Raw genomic sequence first — 24057 nt, 5'->3', positions numbered from 1 at the left:
GTTTTTAGGATGAGCAATTTATATTCTAAGCCCATTTGTATGCAGTTCTGAGCAGTTAAGGTCACACACTTCCCTTCTCAGTGTTGAACAGAGGAGGGAGTGGGAGGGGAGGGAGGAAAAGCGTTTGAAGACATAGGTCAAAATCATTCCTTTTCATTTCAGTGAAATGAGGGGTTAACACATTCACAACCTTTCAAACTGACATAAATGTCCTGCAATCTAATTTCTGACAGCAGATATGAACAGCTAAAAGGTACAGAAATATCTGCCTTCAAAATCTTAAAATTATGGCTTTACATCCACTCAGAGTTGTTGTACATGAAGTAATGTTGTACAGAAGAAGTGTCACGCAGTACATCAGTTCAGTAATATCTTCTTGAGATACCAACTGCATCAAACCGCAGGTTTCCCTGAGATTTCAGGGAGCAAAGTCTCTCTTCCTACACTCTGTAAAAGTGATAATGCGTTTTGACAACTTTGTTTGTTGAAACTGGAATCAGATTTGCTACACTATTACATCTTACCGCTAGGAAAGATAATTTTTCATTGCTGCTAGCATTGTCTATGACCCTGGATATAGAATTACCTTATTATTACACTAACTAAGTTAGCTGAAATGTGTCTCATTTATAGGGAGGCACAATGCAACAGTCCAGCAACAAAGTGCCTGTGTACAAAAGAATTCCCAGTTAGGAGCTTACCAAATCATGTCACATTTCAAAGACTAGAATGGCCATCTTAATGAAATAAGATTCCTTGGATCAGACTGACAGGAAACTAGTACACCTTGCAGCATGTGAACTGTTCAATTTATGGAAGCTGTGTTACAATGAATTAAAGACAATCCCAGCACTAGCATACAATCCACTGCTGAGGAACTAAATACCTCCAACAACAATGTGTGGAATCTCTGGCATGAGATGGGAATGCATTCATTCAAGAATCAGAAGGTACAAAATCTTTCAGCTGATGACTTTCCACAACATATGGAATCATTCCCATGGTATCATAACAAACGGTAAGCATCCTTGACTTCAAAATGTGTGCTGTGTTTACTGCAAAGGCTGCCTTCACAAAAAAAGAAATTGTCAACAGCCACATCAGCCATGTCCATGAGTTGAAAAATCTTAGGGCAACTTGTGTGTTCCACCATCAACTGAGATTTCCCATAAAAGTGTGAGCCAGTATTCTTCATAATCATGTGATTGGGTCATATCTTCTGCCTAACATGGTCCATAGAAGGAAATTTCAGTACCTTTCTCCATGAAGTGCTACCAAAAATGTTGGAGAATGTCCTGCTAGCAGTCCAATAACAATTATGGTTCCAGCATGATGAGGCACCACCTCACTTTGCCATTAATATCAAAGAACATTTAGACAATCTTTTCCCAAATTGTTGCATTGGTAAGGGTAGGCAAGTACTATGGCCACCACATTCTCCCAACCTCACTGCTACAGATTTATTTTAATCTGGGAGATGAAGCATCTAGTGTATGAGACAACATTGGACATTCTTGAAGAGCTGGTTGCCCATTTTGTCACAGTTGCAGCCATTATTCATGAAAAAACTGGTTGTTTAGAGTGTGTTCGACAATCATTAGCATGCAGAGGCCGCTTGTGCATTACTGTAAATGGACAACATTTTCGGCAAGATCTCTAAAATAATATTAATCACACAGCAGTTTGAACGCAATCTCTGGGTTTTATCTTCGTGTTAGTGTCTTTTGTTGCATGTGTGTACAGTGTAAAATAAGGAAGCAAAATACTGTATCTGGTGGCAGTGTGATTTGTGACATTCATAAAGAATGCCGTAACTTCCAAGTGTACAACGTCTAGTTTATCAACAGGGTAGGAAAAGATAGATTGCTACTTATCATAAAGAAGACACATTAAGTTGCAGACAGGCACAATTAAATGACACTTACATGTACGCTTTTGGCCTCAGCCTTTACCAGAAAACGAAAGAGAAACACACACCGTTCGTTGTCACAAGCAACAACACCTCACACACACGTTACCGCCAACTCAGGCCGCTCAGACCAGAATCTGCTCTGAGCAGCCCAAGTCGGTGGTCATGGTGGCAGGAGAACACACACACACACACACACACACACACACACACACACACACAAAGGTTTAACTTACACAAGCTTTCGGAGCCAGTGGCTCCTTCTTCCAGCAGAAGAGTTGAAGGGGAGGGAAGAGGGCTGAAGGAAAAGGACTGGAGAGGTTTACAAAAAGGGCTACAGTTCAGAAAATTCACTCAGAATCCCAGGTCAGGGGAGACTTACTAGATGGGATGAGAGGGAAAGACTGATTGTTGGGGACTGCACTGGAGAAGATTTGAAAACCTAAGAGCTTAAAGATGGAAGACAGATTACTACAAAAACATAGTGCATGAGTTAATAAGAGTGAAAAGTTAAGAGCATTGTATGTAAAAGAGGTGGGGGCGGCAGTGGGTGGAGGGGTGAAAAATCGACGGGGGCAGAAAATGAAAGCCATAGAAAACCTAAATGGAGTTGTTACTGTGAAAAAATGCTGAAACAGAAGGAATTAATGTAAATTAAGGCCAGCTGGGTAGCGAGAACCAAGGACACATTGTAGCACTAGTTCCCGCCTGTGGAGTTCTGAGAAACTGATGTCTGGGAGAAGAATCCAGATGGAGTGTTTGCTGAAACAGCACCGAGGTCATGACTGCCATGCTGTGGAGCATTCTCTGCAACAGGATATTGTGTGTTGCCAGTATTCACCCTCTGCCTAAGCGTATTCGTCCTGACCGATAACTGGGTGGTAATCATGCCAATGTGAAAGGCCTTACAGTGTTTACGTAACAGCTGGTATAAGACATTCGTCATTCCACAAATGGCTCTCCCTTTGATAGTATACATTTTGCCTCTCATGGGGCTGGTATAGGTGGTGGTAGGAGGGTGCATCGGGCAAGTCTTGCAGTGGGGATGGTCACAGGGGTAGGAGCTCAGTCAGAATCTCATTTCAGGGCGTTATTTTAGGAAGTCGTGGCACTGTCAAAGGAGCTGATTAATACATTCAAGACCAGGATAATACTGAGTGACAAATGATGTGTTCCAAAGTTGATTTTTGGACATATCAACAGTACCAGGATTTATGTGAGGCCCTGGAAATTTGCTTTTGAACTAGGGTGGTGGGGTAATTATGTCCAGCGAAGGCTGAGATGAGAATGGTGGTGTATTGCTGGAAAGAGTCTGCATTTGAACAAATATGTTTACCTTGAATGCCAAGGCTGTGTGGGAGGGAACATCTGACATGGAAAGGATGGCGGGCACAGCTGACGTGGAAAAGATGGTAATTGCCAAAATGTAACTACAGTTGTTTGTTCAACGTGGACAGAAGAGTGTAGCTGGCTTTCGGTGAAGATGAGATTAACATCAAGAAAAGTGATATTGCTGATACTTATAATATCAATAACTGATTATTTTTGTTGTTATATAAGCTCAAAAAAATATGCAACTTTTTGGTAACACCTGTGACCCTCATTTGTTTTTGTCAAAAAATTCAAACTATTATATCACGGTGTCACATGGGAGCTTACACATAAATCACATCCTCTTTGATCTCTGGTCACAATAAATTGCAGGTGAATGTTATGAGTAAATAACTAATGTTGTCAATGCTGCTGTCATTAATGATTGCATCCCTCTAATGAACGTACTCTTTCTTTTGATTCTGTCATACGACTATCATTCATTGTGACTGCATTTTCGTACACATCAACTAAAAACTGTTGAAATAAATGAAAGGAACTGATAACACAACTGCATCCCTCGTTGTCTCTGATCATTATGCAATACTTCCGCCACCGTAGCTGAATGGACAGTGTGGCGGCTTGTCATGCCAAGGGGCTCGGGTTCGATTCCTGGCTGGGTTGGAGATTTTCTCTGCTCAGGGCTGGGTGTTTGTGTGTCTTCATTATCATGATTTCATCCTCATTGATGCACAAGTCGCCGATTGGCGTCACCTCAAAAGACTTGCACCAAGCGATCAGGTCTACCTGCTGGGAGGCCCTCGCCATACGACATTTCATTTCATTTCATTATGCGATATGCATAAAATTTCTCTGATGTTACTTTGCTATTTGTTTTTGCACCCAAGTTCACTTGTTTCAAATTGAAACTGTAACTGTCTTCTCCTCTTATAAAAATTAACAAATATAAAAATGTTTCATATGAACAATGTGCTTTTGCGATATTCTGTAATCATTCTCTTCTTCATTGAATAGTTATATTGTAAATTGTGTACTAATTTTCCACAGGTAAAATGGCAATTTCACTGACTTGAGGTGCATTGAACTAATGTTTGTGTTCATCACCTGGTATTCTGTTGGCTTGTATCACAACTTTTTACTCATTAGTTACCATCTGACCCAGAGCTGTTTGGAATAGATGAACCAACTGGTTGTACTTACATAAAATCCTCTGCACTTTTTCAATTATTTGCCATCTCAGCCCATTTATATTTATACAACATTGGTAGACTTCTGTTTGTTCGTTGTCAATTCAATACACCTGCAAAATTTTATAAGAGTCATTTGGCAATGGTAACAATCCTCCCATTCTATGATAAGACTTGCTCTTTAATTGAAATCATGACTGAACCAATGTTCTTCCCAGATCCTGGAAGTAGCAAAGAAAGCATTTTACACTTTCATTTTCAGTAGAAAATGTTTTGATCCTGGAGTTTCTCCAGTCATGTAATGAAATAATTCTGATGGAGCTGCTTCCAGTGCTGCAAATTGAATTTTTCCACTCATGTAACTCATTCCTGGTGTTTTTAATAACTGAATTTCTTGCCACCACAGAACTAACACAGTTGACCCAATCTGTCAATGAAAACATGTTGATTTTGTTGTACTCCCTAGAGGGATCATAATGTAATGATTCACCTGGCAAACTGTAACCTCTACATTTACTGCTTTTCATTTCTCATGCGGAAATGTTATGTTCACGAGCTCGTTGTCTTCCACAAACTTAACTCATTAGAAGTCTACTAAGTTCAATTCATAATACTTGATGGCTGATGGGAAATGGAGGGCTATCATACTATGAAACCTTGGCTGCATGAGGGAGTCGCAGAGCTATAGCAGCACACACAGACATTCCATACTTACATTTATTACACACAAGGTGATTATAATTAAAGTTAAACTTTCAAATCACTGTAGAAATAACACCATTTGTCACAGTGACATCAAATTGCAACGGAATATTATCAGAGAAGGGCGGGAAAACGTATGGCAGAAGAAAAATAAATAGTTACAGAATGTAACAATAGATGACGTTGTAAGCATCAGAATTTAATACTGGTCAACTACCAATGACAAATGAATCATAGAACACCACCTGAGGTGTACGTTTGATGTTAAACAAATTATACTACTCAGTGTGCAAAGGTGTACAGGAGTGACACCGTTAGTTACGTAAGCCAATCCACCATGGCAAGATCATATCACATCAGATGGGAAAAATCTGATTTTTAATTGACCTGAGGCCAAAAACTGCACTAAAGGCATCAATCACATTGGTTTTTAATTGTCCTAAGGCCAAGAACTGCATAAAAAGCATCAATGAAAATCAAATCGGATTATTAATTTCCATGTGACTGAAGTAAAACATGTTCAATATGCTGTCCATCATTTTCTGCAACACGTTGAAATCAAGAAACAGCATGTTCCACAACTGATCAAAGTGTTTCCATGGTCACATTCACAATGTGTTGTGCAATGCATGCCTTCAATGCAACTAAGTTTGCAATCGGAACACTGAACATGACATCTTTCAGATAGTCCCACGGCCCAAATTGCAATGTATGAAGGTGCGTCATCTTGCATAAAAATGATCCCGTCCATGCTGTTGGAGAGCTGGAATGATGTGGTTGCGCAAAAGACACTCTTAGTGCTTACCAGTGACGGTGCAAGTGAAAGGACTGGGAGCACCCGTCTCTTTGAAAAAATATTGCCCTATGATAAATGATGCCATAAACCTGCACCACGCAGTGGCGTTTTCAGGATGAAGTGGCACTGGGTGATTTGCGTGTGGATTTTCTGTTGCCCATATTTGACAATTCTGTGTATTGACATATCCTGTCAGATGGAAGTGGGCTTTGTATGTCCACAAAATCTTCCATGGTCGATCATTGTCCATTTCCATGTGAGCAAAAATTCTAAAGCAAAGGTCTCTCTTGCTGGCACGTCAACAGAAAGTAACTTGTGCACATAGGTAATTTTGAATGGATAGCAAAGAAGGATGTTTTGTAGGATTTTACGTAACATGCTCATGTGTATGTCCAATGTTCCGGCAATTCTCCGTGCACTACACGTTTGCACACCACCACTCCTCTCCTCTTGCATTGCTGTAGCCACTGCTTCCACTGATGTTGAACCAATTTGTTTCCTCCCCCTGTCAGGTTGCATACCAAAATAACCCATCTTTTCGAATTTCTGAATCATCTTCTCCAGACACACGGCAGTCATCGGACCAACGCCATTTTTCAAACCCTTCAGTGTCCGGAACTACTTCAGAGAGACATGTGCACAGTCATCATTCTTGTAATACAGCTTTACAAGCACAGTGCGATCCTGCATTGAGGCAGTCATGGCGAACATCGCAGACACCAAAGGAGGAAAAACCGTGTACCCGGCATGTTTATACCAACTTCAATGGGTTGAGCGCATGACAGGTGTATTCATTTACCTATCCTGACACATACAGTGCCATCTAGTGCTCAATTTTCACACTAATTTTTTTTCTTATGGCATATGTTCCCCCCTTCGCCGATAATATTCAATTGCAACTTGACGTCATTCTGACCAGTGATGTTATTTATACAGTGTTTTGACAGTTTAACTTTAATTATGATCACCCTGTAAATTGATTTCAGACCTGTTTACAACAGGGAAGCAAATTTGATGTGCCCTTTCAAAAGGCACCATACTGCCATTTCTCACAAGATGCTCAGGTACATCACAGAAAAGCTAAATCTGAATGGCCCAAGTACACAGCATCACCAAACTAGGCCTCTATTGTGAGGCAGGAGATTGCCCCAACATGCTATAAAACGAAACTGACTGTAGCTAATTATTTTGACACTACATTGTGGCTGATGTGCAATAGAATACAAATAAAAAAATAATAAGCTTCCAATTTCATTAAATTCTGACCATAATCTGGTTACCAGGCAACCAACAGTTAAAGTGGTTCACAATCTCATACAACTGCTATTGCTCTGTTCAAGACACAAAGTGAAATGGTAATCTTAAACATCTCACACCACACATAGTGCCACACTGCAGAATTAACAAAAATGATTTACCAAATGAGTGTGGCAACACAAATTATATCTGACACATCTAATTTTTAAAAAGTGGCATCAAACTAATTTCCAGAATACAGATTTCACAGATTTCTTGCCACATCAGATTTGTGAGTAAACTCAAGGTTCCAGTGACTTCCTCTGTCACCATTATCTGTACTTATGTGTACACTGTGTGATACTTTATTTAGTTTACCACTCAGACTACAGGTAACTATTGACAATGACAGGAGAGGTAGTCATCAAAAGTTTACATACAAATATGATTAGGTTGTTGTTGTTGTGGTCTTCAGTCCAGAGACTGGTTTGATGCAGCTCTCCATGTTATCATATCCCGTGCAATGTACCTACTGCAACCTAAATCCTTCTCAGTCAGCTTAATGTATTCATCTCTTGGTCTCCCTCAACGATTTTTACCCTCCCCACTGTCCTCTAATACCAAATTGGTGATCCCTTGAAGCCTCAGAACATGTCCTACCAACTGATCCCTCCTCCTAGTCAGGTTGTGCCACAAATTCCTCTTCTCCCCAATTCTATTCAGTACCTTCACATTAGTTACATGATCTACCCATCTAATCTTCAGCATTCTTCTGTAGCACCACATTTTGGAAACTTCTATTCTCTTCTTCTCTAAAATGTTTATCGTCCACGTTTCACTTCCATACATGGCTACACTCCATACAAATACACTCCTGGAAATGGAAAAAAGAACACATTGACACCGGTGTGTCAGACCCACCATACTTGCTCCGGACACTGCGAGAGGGCTGTACCAGCAATGATCACACGCACGGCACAGCGGACACACCAGGAACCGCGGTGTTGGCCGTCGAATGGCGCTACCTGCGCAGCATTTGTGCACCGCCGCCGTCAGTGTCAGCCAGTTTGCCCTGGCATACGGAGCTCCATCGCAGTCTTTAACACTGGTAGCATGCCGCGACAGCGTGGACGTGAACCGTATGTGCAGTTGACAGACTTTGAGCGAGGGCGTATAGTGGGCATGCGGGAGGCCGGGTGGACGTACCGCCGAATTGCTCAACACGTGGGGCGTGAGGGCTCCACAGTACATCGATGTTGTCGCCAGTGGTCGGCGGAAGGTGCACGTGCCCGTCGACCTGGGACCGGACCGCAGCGACGCACGGATGCACGCCAAGACCGTAGGATCCTACGCAGTGCCGTAGGGGACCGCACCGCCACTTATCAGCAAATTAGGGACACTGTTGCTCCTGGGGTATCGGCGAGGACCATTCGCAACCGTCTCCATGAAGCTGGGCTACGGTCCCGCACACCGTTAGGCCGTCTTCCGCTCACGCCCCAACATCGTGCACCCCGCCTCCAGTGGTGTCGTGACAGGCGTGAATGGAGGGACGAATGGAGACGTGTCGTCTTCAGCGATGAGAGTCGCTTCTGCCTTGGTGCCAATGATGGTCGTATGCGTGTTTGGCGCCGTGCAGGTGAGCGCCACAATCAGGACTGCATACGACCGAGGCACACAGGGCCAACACCCGGCATCATGGTGTGGGGAGCGATCTCCTACACTGGCCGTACACCACTGGTGATCGTCGAGGGGACACTGAATAGTGCACGGTACATCCAAACCGTCATCGAACCCATCGTTCTACCATTCCTAGACCGGCAAGGGAACTTGCTGTTCCAACAGGACAATGCACGTCCGCATGTATCCCGTGCCACCCAACGTGCTCTAGAAGGTGTAAGTCAACTACCCTGGCCAGCAAGATCTCCGGATCTGTCCCCCATTGAGCATGTTTGGGACTGGATGAAGCGTCGTCTCACGCGGTCTGCACGTCCAGCACGAACGCTGGTCCAACTGAGGCGCCAGGTGGAAATGGCATGGCAAGCCGTTCCACAGGACTACATCCAGCATCTCTACGATCGTCTCCATGGGAGAATAGCAGCCTGCATTGCTGCGAAAGGTGGATATACACTGTACTAGTGCCGACATTGTGCATGCTCTGTTGCCTGTGTCTATGTGCCTGTGGTTCTGTCAGTGTGATCATGTGATGTATCTGACCCCAGGAATGTGTCAATAAAGTTTCCCCTTCCTGGGACAATCAATTCACAGTGTTCTTATTTCAATTTCCAGGAGTGTACTTTCAGAAACAACCTCCTGACTCTTAAATGTATACTCGATGTTAACAAATTTCTCTTCTTCAGAAACGCTTTCCTTGCCATTGCCAGTCTACATTTTTTATCCTCTCTACTTCGACCATCAACAGTTATTTTGCTCCCCTAATAGCAAAACTCCTTTACTACTTTAAGTGTCTCATTTCCTAATGTAACTGCCGCAGCATCACCCAATTTAATTCGACTACATTCCATTATCCTCGTTTTGCTTCTGTTGATGTTCATCTTATATCCTCCTTTCAAGACACTGTCCATTCCGTTCAGCTGCTCTTCCAAGTCCTTTGCTGTCTCAGACAGAATTACAATGTCATCTGCAAACCTCCAACTTTTTATTTCTTCTCCGTGGATTTTAATTCCTACTCCGAATTTTTCTTTTGTATCCTTTACTGCTTGCTCAATATACAGATTGAATAACATCGGGGATAGGCTACAACCCTGCCTCACTCCCTTCCCAACCACTGCTTCCCTTTCATGTCCCTCCACTCTTATAACTGCCATCTGGTTTCTGTACAAATTGTAAATAGCCTTTCACTCCCTGTATTTTACCCCTGCCTCCTTCAGTATTTGAAAGAGAGTAATCCAGTCAACATTGTCAAAAGCTTTCTCTAAGTCTACAAACGCTAGAAACGTAGGTTTGCCTTTCCTTAATCTATTCTCTAAGATAAGTCGTAGGGTCAGTACTGCCTCACGTGTTCCAACATTTCTACGGAATCCATACTGATCTTCCCTGAGAGGTCAGCTTCTACCAGTTTTTCCATTCGTCTGTAAAGAATTAGTGTTAGTATTTTGCAGGCCATGGTTTATTAAACTGATAGTTTGATGATTTTCACATCTGTCAGAACCTGCTTTCTTTGTCTTCTTGAAGTCTGTGGGTATTTTGCCTGTCTCATACATCTTGCTCACTAGATGGTAGAGTTTTGTCAGGACTGGCTCTCCCAAGGCCAATGGAATGTTGTCTACTCCAGGGGCCTTGTTTCGACTCAGGTCTTTCAGTGCTCTGTCAAACTCTTCACGCAGTATCGTATCTCCCATTTCATCTTCATCTACATCCTCTTCCATTTCCATAATATTGCCCTCAAGTACATCATCCTTGTATAGACCCTCTATATACTCCTTCCACCTTTCTCCTTTCCCTTCTTTGCTTAGGACTGGTTTTCCATCTGAGCTCTTGATATTCATACAAGTGGTTCTCTTTCCTCCTAAGGTCTCTCTAAGTTTCCTGTAGGCAGTACCTATCTTACTCCTAGTGATACATGCTTCTAGATCCTTACATTTGTCCTCTAGCCACCCCAGCTTAGCCATTTTGCACTTCCTGTTGATCTCATTTTTGAGGCGTTTGTATTCCTTTTTGCCTGCTTCATTTACTGTATTTTAATATTTTCTCCTTTCATCAATTAAATTCAGTATCTCTTGTGTTGTGATCAGAGTCCACATCTGCCCCTGGAAGTGTCTTTTTAAAACCTGGTTCCTAGATCTCTGTCTTACCATTATATGAGCTATCTGAAAACTTCCAGTGTCTCCAGGTCTCTTCCATGTATACAACCTTCCTCCATGATTCTTGAACCACAGGTGGCTTCCCCTTTCATTCCTTATCCCCACTCCATATTCACCTACTATTTTTCCTTCTCTTCCTTTTCCTACAATCAAATTCTAGTCTCCCATGACTACTAAATTTTCGTCTCCCTTAACTATCTGAATAATTTCTTTTGTCGTTATCACATTTCTTCAATATCTTCATTATCTGTGGAGCTAGTTGGCATATAAACTTGTACTACTGTGGTAGGCATAGGCTTGGCATCTATCTTGGCTACAATAATGCGTTCACTATGCTGTTCATGGTAGCTGATGAGGTAAATCCATGAAATATTAATCGAAGAATGCTGTGACAGAGAACTATGTTCTCAAATTATTTCCAGTATTTTGTTGAGCTTCAAATAAAGTTGTATAATATTCTTCCATTTTCTTTCTAATTATTGCAAATTTTCCAACTTCCCTGCACAATCCTGTATATGTACATGTCATAATCAACACTGCTGATGGTGCTGTCACTGTAACAAAACTCCCTGCCTGTGACAAATAACATGGTTGTAACATTTCTACATTGTTTGCTTATATCTGCAGTCTGTACACAACTGTTGAACACTGAATACATAGTGTAGTCAGTCTTCTGGTAACAGTGCTCCATTGTTATCAGTCTAACATGCAGTTATTTTGATGAAGCTGTAGCCTAGCATAGCAAAAGAGAATAGCATGGATATCCACTTCATAGCACATTATCTATAGTTATCATATTAACTATGTCCATAAGTATGTTTTCCTAATATAATCGCTTTAGTTCTTAGTTTTTTCATACATCGATGGTGAGATTATATCAATTGTGGATCATATTCTCACTGAAATTCAAAGAAACTGAGAATGGTAGTAACAGTTTACAATTGTCACTACTGACTTTTCACGCTTTACTGGGCACTCTCAATTGGATGTCTTAATAGTTTTGTTTACCCTTGATGTGAAGCTGCTGGGGTCCATATATCCTGGTGTACCATACACAGAGCAGTCATCAGGATTCTGTGGAAAGAAAAACAGAGATTCATAGATTAGCTCTAACAATTCAATTTAAATACAGAACCTAGAAATACAGAGCACTATGGGACTCGACATCTGAAGTCATCAGCCCCTAAAACTTAGAACTACTTAAACCTAACTAACCTAAGAACATCACACACATCCATGCCCGAGGCAGGATTTGAACCTGCGACCATAGCAGTTGCGTGGTTCCAGACTGAAGCGCCTAGAACCGCTCAGCCACACAAGCCAGCAACAAAAACCATTAAGCTCAAATAACCTTGATGTACACTTACACCATGTGTTAGCCAATGCTACCAAATATTCTGACATCTGAGTGAAATCACCTTATTTCCAAAATTTTATTTAGTTAAATTTAGACTTCTGTGAATTACATAGGAACATCTAACATGCCGATGAAAATAATCAGTTTTTGAAAATGTAGTTGGATAGATGAAAAAATCAGCTCACCAAATGGTCGCAGGAGAATACACACATAAAGGAATTGAAATTTGCAAGCTTTTGAAGTCAGTAACTCCTATTTATGGCAGAAGGGGAAGGAAGATGGATGAAGGAAGAGGACTGATGAGGTTTAGAAAATCAGAAGAGTTCAGAAAAGTTACCAAGAACCCCAAGTCAGGGGAAACTTATCAGACGGGTTGAAAAGGAAAGACTGATTGTTAGTGACTGCATTGGATGAGATTTGAAAACCTGAGAGCTTAAGGGTGGAAAACAGGGTAATACGCAAGATAGATATTACTGACAAAACACTGCAAATAAGTTAATAAGAGCAGAAAGTGTGTGGTAGAGGTGGGGGAGAAACAGGTAGAAAAAAGTGAAAGATATGGAAAACTAAAAGGGACTGAATAAAGGAATAGTTACTGAGGAGAAATGCTGAGACTGAAGAAATTAATGTAAATTAACGCCAGATGAGTGGGGAGAATGAAGAACATGTTTCAACGCCAGTTCCCACCGGCAGAGTTGTGAGAAACTGGTGTCTGGGGGAAGAATCCGGATGGCACACATGGTGAAAAAGGCAACGATGTCACTACTATCATGTTGCACAACATGCTCTACAACAGGATACTGTGTGTTGCAGTACACACCCTCTGTCTATTCCCATTCATTCTAAATAATAACTTAATGGTAACCATGCTGACGTAAAATTCCAAACAGTGTTTACATAACAATTGGTATGCGACATGTGTCATTACACAAATGGCTCTCCCTTTGATAGTATATGTTTTGCCGGTTACAGGGCTTATACTGGTGGTAGGAGGGCACCTAGGTCAAGTCTTACAATGGGTGTGGTCACAGTGGTAGGAGCCATAGGGTAGGGAAATGGATGCAAAAGAAGCAGAGGGTCTGACATGGATGTTGCAGAGATTGGGAGGGAAATGAATAGCTATTCTAGGTGTAGTGGGCAAAATGTAGGACAGAATGGATCTCATTACACGGCATGATTTGATGAAGTCACAGCCTGAAATTACAATTAAATCAATACCATTAGCTGCTGATGGGCATTGATATATATCAATGGGGACAGTTGAAAATGTGTGTTCTGGCTGGGACTTGAACCCGGGATCTCCTGCTTACATGGCAGACGCTCTATCCATCTGAGCCACCGAGGGCGCATAGGATAGTGCAACTGCAGGGATTGATCGCCGGCACGCTCCTCACGAGACCCACATTTTCAACTTCTAGTCCACACACTACATTCGTAGTGTCCCTGCCATTATACCCATTACTCGCGGTAGACAATCCACTGAGTCCCGTAAGAGTTCAGGCAATTCATGTGCATCCACACTGAAGGAGGTCATCAGCCATTTAGCCTTAACAATATGAAGATGGCACCTGTTCTTTCAGACATATCCGAAAGAACAGATGCCAGCTTCATAAGTCACAGCCTTGGCGAAGTAGCTGTTCAAGACATTCAAGACCAGAATAATAATGACAGTATTCTTAAGCTGTGTTTTGGATGGATCAGTAGTACCAGGATTAGATGTGACGCTCTAGGAAATCTGCTACTGAACTGTTCTGGTAGGGGTAATTACATCCAGTGAAGGCTGAGGAGGGAATGGTTGTGTATTGCTGTAAAGAGTCTCCACCTGAACAAATATGTCAAGGGTGTATGGGAGGGAATATTTGACATGGAAAGGATGGCAGCTGCCAAAATGTAAGTACTGTTGTATGTTAGTGGGCTTAATGTGAACAGCTATAGGCTGTGTGTAGCAGATCTTTTGGTGATGACAACATTAAGGGAAGTGGCATGGGATTCAGAATAGCAGCATTTTAAATTTAACTGGGAGAATGTAATTACTGATTCAAAGAATTATAACAGCTCAGCCTCACCATCAGTCTATATGCAAAGATCTCTACAACATATCCAAACCAAACCAGGGACTGAAGGCTTATGGATACCACAGAAGCCCCCTCCAAGCTTCCCATGAAAAGGTTGGCATACGAAGGAGCAGTCCTGGTTCCCATGGCCATGCCCCTGATCTGTTTTTATGTCTGCCCCTCAAAGGGAAAGTAGTAGTTGGTACATACACTCCTGGAAATGGAAAAAAGAACACATTGACACCGGTGTGTCAGACCCACCATACATGCTCCGGACACTGCGAGAGGGCTGTACAAGCAATGATCACACGCACGGCACATCGGACACACCAGGAACCGCGGTGTTGGCCGTCGAATGGCGCTACCTGCGCAGCATTTGTGCACCGCCGCCGTCAGTGTCAGCTAGTTTGACGTGGCATAAGGAGCTCCAACGCAGTCTTTAACACTGGTAGCATGCCGCGACAGCGTGGACGTGAACCGTATGTGCAGTTGTCGGACTTTGAGCGAGGGCGTATAGTGGGCATGCGGGAGGCCGGGTGGACGTACCGCCGAATTGCTCAACACGTGGGGCGTGAGGGCTCCACAGTACATCGATGTTGTCGCCAGTGGTCGGCGGAAGGTGCACGTGCCCGTCGACCTGGGACCGGACCGCAGCGACGCACGGATGCACGCCAAGACCGTAGGATCCTACGCAGTGCCGTAGGGGACCGCACCGCCACTTCCCAGCAAATTAGGGACACTGTTGCTCCTGGGGTATCGGCGAGGACCATTCGCAACCGTCTCCATGAAGCTGGGCTATGGTCCCGCACACCGTTAGGCCGTCTTCCGCTCACGCCCCAACATCGTGCAGCCCACCTCCAGTGGTGTCGCGACAGGCGTGAATGGAGAGACGAATGGAGACGTGTCGTCTTCAGCGATGAGAGTCGCTTCTGCCTTGGTGCCAATGATGGTCGTATGCGTGTTTGGCGCCGTGCAGGTGAGCGCCACAATCAGGACTGCATACGACCGAGGCACACAGGGCCAACACCCGGCATCATGGTGTGGGGAGCGATCTCCTACACTGGCCGTACACCACTGGTGATCGTCGAGGGGACACTGAATAGTGCACGGTACATCCAAACCGACATCGAACCCATCGTTCTACCATTCCTAGACCGGCAAGGGAACTTGCTGTTCCAACAGGACAATGCACATCCGCATGTATCCCGTGCCACCCAACGTGCTCTAGAAGGTGTAAGTCAACTACCCTGGCCAGCAAGATCTCCGGATCTGTCCCCCATTGAGCATGTTTGGGACTGGATGAAGCGTCGTCTCACGCGGTCTGCACGTCCAGCACGAACGCTGGTCCAACTGAGGCGCCAGGTGGAAATGGCATGGCAAGCCGTTCCACAGGACTACATCAAGCATCTCTACGATCGTCTCCATGGGAGAATAGCAGCCTGCATTGCTGCGAAAGTTGGATATACACTGTACTAGTGCCGACATTGTGCATGCTCTGTTGCCTGTGTCTATGTGCCTGTGGTTCTGTCAGTGTGATCATGTGATGTATCTGACCCCAGGAATGTGTCAATAAAGTTTCCCCTTCCTGGGACAATGAATTCACGGTGTTCTTATTTCAATTTCCAGGAGTGTATAATGTTGATTAGTGCTGATCAACTAAGGCACATAAATATCTTTTGGTGGGTAGTTTGAAGCCAGCAGCAGCCCTGGGACATTCACAGTGATTGGGTTTCTGGATCTAAGGAAGAAGGTAAAATGTGTGGGTGCAAGGTTTGGGTGAGGTAATAAATTCTATGGATTGAGGTGTTGGTCCTTGTGATGGAGCCTGTGGTTTTAAGGAGGGACTGCAGGTCTGTTTGTATCACAGGGTTATGATCTTTATGACCGATGCTGTACATAGAGGTGTCAAGAGAGCTGGTGTGGACCTCGCATACATACTCCCGTCTAGAGCCCTTGGGGTTTAAAATCCCATTTGGAGCAGTCCTCAACAATCAGTCTTGCCTTCTCATCCCAACTGTTAAGTTGTCCCTGACCCAGGGTTCCGGGTGACTTTTCCAAAGTCTCTCAATTTCCTACTAAGTCTCACCATCCCTTTTCTTTCATCCTGTCTCCCCCCCTTCAACTCTTCTGCCAGAAGAAGGATCCACTGGCTCCGAAAGCTTGCAAATTTCAGTACCTTTACATGTGTGTTCTCCAGCCACAGCTTGGTGAGTTGATTTTTTATCAATCTAGTTACCTTACAGGAACATCAAAGATTTTTGTTTTCAATATTAGACTATTGCATGAAGGTTACTATGTGGAAACTTGTTCTATATTGACAAAAATAAAACAAAAAGTTCCTTACAATGACTATTCTATCATTTTACAATACTACGGATATCATTCAAAATGGAAGTGTGAAGTATTTGCACTAGCATTGCTTCACAATGCTGTTCATTTGGCAACAAAAACATTTTGTTACTAGTATAATCACATAAAAAGGTATCTTTACAAACTGCCGCCTTATGCCAAATGAAAAAGTGTAGAGTGTAGCAATTGTGAGGAGATCTCTTTTTAAATAAAACAAAACTATTTGGCGATTTTCACTGTCTACTGACATTATCTATGTTAGCGGTCAGTACAGTTTTACAAAAAATTGTGATACATTAAGAAATGTGATTAATGTCATTTTAGAGCTCCTCAAAGCCTACTGTAAAATTGCACATCTTCATGGAATGGATGTAAACACCTTGCACATTGTTTATGTTTATGGTGCAATCCTCTTGTAGTTGCCTTTAGCTTTGATGAGAGAGGAAATCAGCATTCAGCATAATGCACTCACAGATGCTCAGCAGCGTCTGTGTGTGATACAGCAGATCATTGGAGGTGTTGAAGTTTATCCAGATAGAGTCATCCCATCAGCATTACCCTGTGCCACAGGTCATTTGTAAAATATATCATGATGATGCAGAACAAATCTGTTCACATTCTATCAAATTATTTACCAATCACCTGTCCTCCCCCTGTTACATGTGTGTGTATATAAATTTTCCTCATGTTAAGCAGGGAAATTCTATGTCACTGTAAAAATGATCATTGGATGAAAAAAGTTACTAACTAACAAGTTATATAAATATGCCTGCATGCTGACCATTTGTAACAGAAAAAGTATATATTTGATGTAATAATAGAAGACAACAACTTTGGAGAGCCAGCTATGACAAAACTTTTTCATCTGATATGAAAGAGATATGTGATGACTAGTTAACCTCAAATTTCAAGAGGAGTGTAATAACCATGATTCCAAAGAAGAGAGGTGGTGACATGTGAATACGGTCAAATTATCCATTTAATAAGGCATTCTTGTAAAATACCGACACAAATTATTTACAGAAGAATAAAAAATTGGTAGAAGACAACCTTACGGAATATCAATTTGGGTTCTGGAAATATGTAGGGACATTCAGGGCAATACTGAACCAGTGCCTTATCTTAGAAAATATATACAGAAGAAAGGCAAGCTTATGTTTATAGCATTTGTAGATTTAGAGAAAGCTTTTGACAATACTAATTAGAATATACTTTTCAAAATTCTGAGGGTAGCAGGGATAAAATACAGGAATCAAAAGGTTATCTACAATCTCTCCTGAAACTATACAGCAGTTATAATAGTCTAAGGATATAAAGAGAAGCAACAGCTGAGAACAGAGTAAGGTGAGGTTGAAGACTATCCTCAATGTTACTCAATCTGTAGATAGATCATGCAATAAAGATAACCAAAGAAAAATTTGGAAAGGGAATTTGAATTCAGGGAGAAGAAATAATACCTGGGGTTTTCCAGTGACACAGTAATTTTATCAAGGATGGCACAGGACTTGTAAGAGTAGTTGTACAGAATGGATAGTGTCTTGGAAAGCGGTTACAACATGAACATCAATGAAAACTCCAGGCCGGAACATCAACAATATAAGGAAAAGATAAACTGCTGCCTACTGTAGAGATGACACGTTAAGTTGCAGACAGGCAAAACTAAAGGCACTTACATGTGGGTTTCAGCCACAGCCTTCATCAGGTAAAGACAGAGAAACACACACCATTCATTCACACAAGCAAGCACAACTCACGCACACATGCTTGCCATCTACAGCAGCTCGGACCAGTTCAAGCTGCTGGAGATGGTGGCCATGTGTATATAAGGTGTACTTGCCTGAGTGAATGACTCTTGTGTGTTTCTCTTTCTTTTTCTAATGAAGGCTACGGCCGAAAGCTATGTGTAAGTTTTCTTTTAGTTTTGCCTGTCTGCAAATTAATGTGTCATCTTTATGGTAAGTGCCAGTATATCTTTTTGTTATGCTGTTGAATCACAGTGAAAGTAAAACAAGAGTAATGGAATGTAGTTGAATCAAAACAGGGGATGCTGAGGGAGTTAGATGAGGAAATTATATACTAAAAAAAAGTTTTGCTATTTTGGTAGCAAAATGACAATGGCAGAAGTACAGAGGATGTATACAGACTGGATATAGTGAGAAAAACATTTCTGAAAAAAGAGAAATTTGCTATGTTCAAATATAAGTTTAAGTGTCAGGAAGTCCTCTTTTTCTTTCGTTTTAGTATATGTCGGAGTGCAGCCTTGGACAGAAGTGGAACACATACAATAAACAGTTCAGACAAGCAGAGAGCAGAAGCTTCTGGAATATGACGCTACAGGAGAACGATTAGGATTAACTGGGTAGACTTGACAGCTAACGAGGAGATACTGAATAGAATTTGGGGAGAAATGAAATTTACTCCACAGCTTAAATGAAAGAATGGACTAGGTAATAGGGCACATCTTGAGCCATTAAGGAATCACCTATTTGGTCATGAAGGGAAGTGTAAAGGATTAAAACTGAACAGAAGACCAAGAACTGACAACAGTAAGCAGGTTCAAATGGAGATGCATTACAGTAGTTACATAGAGATGATGATACTTTCACAGGCGGGACTACTTTGGACAGCTGCATCAAATCCATTTTCAGACTGAAGAACACAGCAACAACATTAACAGAAGCATGTAATGAGTAAGCTAAAATTTTCTAAATAAAATTAATTCTATGGAAAAGGAGATGACCAAAAGCAAGCTTTTCAACTTTCTTCAATATAAGCTTTGAAGTCTGTTACCCATTTTGCACCCATGAGTAAATAACTGAAGACTGCCTAAGAGCCTTATTTACTACTTCCCTATTAATACCGGAAATGAGATTATTTTTTCCTTCAGTTATTGTACTTACCGGCTTTACTGTTCCAACTGAAAAACTTCCAATTTGAAGTATGTTGTTATTTGTTGTTTATAGAATTTGGAGAGTGAATGAGTGACTCACACTGCCAGATGAATAAGTCTTCAAAATACACCTGGAGAGCTCTAACAAAATGAAGCTGGAATTTCATCACGTTGGGAGACAACAAAATTTTGAAGAATTACCACCTGTGTCACAGGAGCCACTTATTTAGGAAGAAATGTCTACATAACCCTTGAACATAACTTCTTTCGAGGTTAATAACAGAATCAATAAAACCCATGAAACCCTGGTCCTCCCCACATGATCTCATTACAAGTTAGAGAGTATCCTGTCTAACAAATAAGATTTCTCTTGTCTTCTAAACATAAACAGTATGGAGTTAGTGTGTAGGGTATAGCAATAAGCTCTTGGTTCTGGAGTCACTGTTGGGTATCCTTGATGTACACAAGGACGAAGAGTAAAACTGCATTTATATCAAGGACATCATACAACAGGGTCCAAGAGAATGAGGTAGAGCAGTTGTTAACACACTAAACTTATATTTCAGAGGATGGAGCTTGCTCTGTCTGGCACCCTGATTTGCCAGGAAGGTTCCTTCATCAACGTTGCAGCAACCATCTGTCCTTGTAAAGCACACTGAAGTGCCAAAGAAACTGATATAGGCATGCGTATTCAAATACAGAGATATGTAAACAGGCAGAATATGGCACTGTGGTCGGTAATGACCATATAAGACAACAAGTATGTGGTGCAGTTGTTACATCAGTTACTGCTGCTACAATGGCAGGTTATCAAGATTTAAGTGAGATTTGAACATGATGTTATAGCCAGCGTACGTGGGATGGGACACAGCATCTCTGAGGTAGTGATGATGTGTGGATTTTCCCATACAACCATTTCACGAGTGTACCATGAATATCATGAATCCGGTAAAACACCAAATGTCTGACATTGCTGCGACCGGAAAAAGGTCCTGCAAGAATGAGAGTAATGAAGGATTGACGTGGAAGGAAGAGGGGTGAAGGAAAAGGAATGGTTAGGTTTAGGCAATTGGGAGAGTTTAGAAAAGTTGCCCAGAACCCTGGGTAAGGGGAGAGTTACCAGATGGGATGAGAAGCAAAGACTGACAGTTGGGGACTGCACAGAAATCTTGTCTGGTGGAGTCCCAATAAACAGCCATTTTTCTTCTCCTGTCCAGTAAGTCTCCCCTGATGTGGGGTTCTGAAGGACTTTTCTGAATTCTCCCATTTTCCTGTAGCCCATCAATTCTTTTCCTCGACCCCTCTTCCTTCCCCTTCAGCCCTTCTGCCAGAAGGAGCCACTGGTTCCAAGAGCTTGCAAATTTCAATACTTTGATAGGTATGTTCTCTTGCCACCACTTGGTGAATAGACTATTTTAGCTGTCCAATTACATTAGACTTCTTAGTGAGCTGGAACTGACTTCCGTCAATAAAAAAATAAAGAAATTGATAAGTGTACCTAAACATATATTTAGGTGAAACTAAAAATTACCACAGAATCAAAATTAATACAGTCATTCTGGCATGGCTTAAGGGATCCATTATGATTTCTAAGTGAAAAACAGCATTAGTGACAGTCAGTTCCAGTATGTCAAGCCTAAACAGTGGTTTTAAAAACAGGATTTCAAAATACTAAATGTGCGAAGGTAACAATTCATTACATACATGAAACATCAACATGAAGATGAACAAGATTAAGAAAGTCCTCAGTCTTGTTTGTGCACTAATCTTCACTCCTTCCCTTATTTATGTTCCATCAAGGACTTAAGACCACCATATTAAAATATGCTTGTCCCAACTGGAAATTGTAATGGCAAGTTTCCCAAGATCATTACAGCGGATATATGGGTGTAATACTGTTATACCTCTCATAGAGAGTGTGGTTTGCAAATTTTAAATCTATACAGTCTTGTGTTATGTCCATAATCTGTGTGGTGGGACACTGCTACTCTGCATATTTGCACTTCACACAAAAAATAAATTATGAAAATTGTTGTCAGGATCAAAATTGATAATGGTGACATGCACCACATACTACTACATACAAAGCACAATAAAGCACAATATAGACTGTACAGTTAAGTGAGTTCAAGGGGAATTCTCTTCCTATAAACAATATGCTTTGCCGTGTCATTTTACTTACATAAGCTCAACATGATTGCTAAAATCTTGGCAGAGGACAATACAAAAAAATTTCGATTTATACAGCAAAAGCTATAGATTAAGATTTATTGAAGCAGCAGTCTGGCAGTTGTTTGTATCTTTGTACAGTATTTTAACACTTATGTTTAATTTTGTGCCAATTTTTACAATAAACACATATATTCTTGCACTGAGGCAAAGTACATTTACTCTGACACTTTACAGAATAGCTACTAAGATTTGTACAGGTGGTAAAGTGATCAAAAAGAAGTTTTGCACCATGTGCAAATCTGCAAGTATCAGCAGGCTCAGAGCCAAGAGGATTAGGAAATGAAAGAATATGCCCTGTGAAAAAAAAAAAAAAAAATAAATAAATAAATAAATAAAAATAAAAAAATATAATAATAATAACAAATACGAGGGTTATTCCAAAAGTAAGGTCCGGTTATAAAAAAAAAAAAAAAATCAAAACTAAAATGTTTTTTCAAAACAATTGTTTTATTTACATTCCTTACATCTTTATCTATTTTTCTACATAACTTCCATACTTATTTAAACATTTGTCACATCGTTCAACAAGCTTTTGAATGCCCATGTTATAGAAATCGGCCGCCTGTGACGATAACCAGTCCTTAACTGCTTCTTTCACTTCATCATCTGTGTCGAAGCGCTTGCCGCCGAGAAACTCCTTTAAGTAACGGAACAGGTGGAAATCACTTGGCGCCAGGTCCGGACTGTAAGGAGGATGGTCCATCTGTTCCCATCCAAATTTCTTGATCAGAGCTTGCGTTTCATTTGCAGTGTGGGGTCTGGCATTGTCATGCAACAACAAGATTCCAGACGACAAAAGACCACGTCGCTTATTCTGGATTGCACGTCGAAGTTTAGTCAGGGTAGCGCAGTAGGCGGCTTTATTAATCGTTGTTCCTATCTCCATAAAGTCGACTAACAATACTCCACATCTATCCCAGAACACAGTCGCCATAACCTTACGTGTTGAGATTGTCTGCTTTGCCTTGACCTTGACTGGCGATGACGTGTGACGCCATTGCATTGACTGACGTTTAGACTCTGCAGTGATGTGAGAAACCCATGTCTCATCCCCTGTGACAACATTGTCTAAAAGACTGTCACCTTCCTTATGATATCGCTCCAAAAAATCAAGAGCAAAAGCCATTCTTTTCATTCGTTGGGGCTCAGTAAGCAGCCTGGGAACCCAACGGGCACACAATTTGTGAAACTTCAAATGTTCAGACACAATTCCGTACAAAGTTGTTCTACTCACATTCGGAAAATGCATGTCTACGTCTGTAATAGTGAATCGGCGATCTTCACGAATTTTTTTGTCAACCGCATTGACCAAATCGTCTGAAATCACTGATGGTCGGCCACACCGTGGTTCATCGTGCACATTATCCCGTCCTTCATTAAAAGCTCGCACCCACTTGCGCACTTTACTGTCGCTCATTATGTTAGGACCGTACACTTCAGTAATCTGCCGATGGATTTCCGCCGCTGAATTGTTTCTTGCAGACAAAAACCGTATCACTGCCCTTACTTCACAATCGGCGGGCTGATCAATTGTCTTAAACATTGTAAAGTGACACTGTGAACTACACTCAGCAACAGTAACAAAGCGAATGGCGGCGTTTGACGCGCAAGGCTTGCCGGGAGTCGGCGCGCATGCGTGTTTTGTCATTGGCGCCAAATTTCAATAGTTACGGCGAATCGGACCTTACTTTTGGAATAACCCTCGTAAATAAATACATAAATAAAAACAATAAGCAAAATAAAGACATCTGTTCAAAAATGCACATCTATGAACACCCAATATCATATTGTTCCACCTTGTGCATTGTAACAAGCATGGATTCTCCTAGGCATGCTGACCACAATATGGTCAAGATGCTGCTGCTCAAGCTCCCCCCTTCTCTTAGATGGCAGGTTGAGTGTGGGAGTAGGGTTCCTGATATGATGCATTGTAAGTGTCTGTTGATATCAAGTGTGTTTGGTGTGTTTCATGTAAGGAGAGTCAGCCAGCTTAGCTGAGTGGTAACGTGTTTGCCTACCATGCAGCAGGCCCAGGTTTGATTCCCAGCTGGGTTGGGGATTTTCTACATTCGTGGACTGGGTGTTGTGTTGTTCTCATCATCCTTTCATCACCATCACTGACATGCAAGTCACCCACTGTGGCATTGTGGTGTCACCGCCAGACACCACTCTTGCTAGGTGGTAGCCTTTAA

General features: G+C 41.8%; 1 protein-coding gene across 2 annotated transcripts in view; it reads right to left on the bottom strand.

The window, feature by feature from the left end:
- LOC126480771 (1-phosphatidylinositol 4,5-bisphosphate phosphodiesterase gamma-1) overlaps positions 1 to 24057 on the bottom strand; it is a 248439-nt gene that overhangs the window by 95883 nt on the left and 128499 nt on the right. For both annotated transcript variants that reach the window (XM_050104071.1, XM_050104070.1), the window contains exon 14: positions 11992 to 12057. In XM_050104071.1, coding sequence (XP_049960028.1) covers positions 11992 to 12057 — 66 coding nt within the window. The remainder of the gene's footprint in view (positions 1 to 11991; positions 12058 to 24057) is intronic.

The sequence above is a fragment of the Schistocerca serialis genome, chromosome 5 (assembly GCF_023864345.2).
Source record: "Schistocerca serialis cubense isolate TAMUIC-IGC-003099 chromosome 5, iqSchSeri2.2, whole genome shotgun sequence".
In the NCBI taxonomy this organism is placed as follows: domain Eukaryota; kingdom Metazoa; phylum Arthropoda; class Insecta; order Orthoptera; family Acrididae; genus Schistocerca; species Schistocerca serialis.
This window is presented reverse-complemented; position numbering and strand designations above follow the sequence as displayed.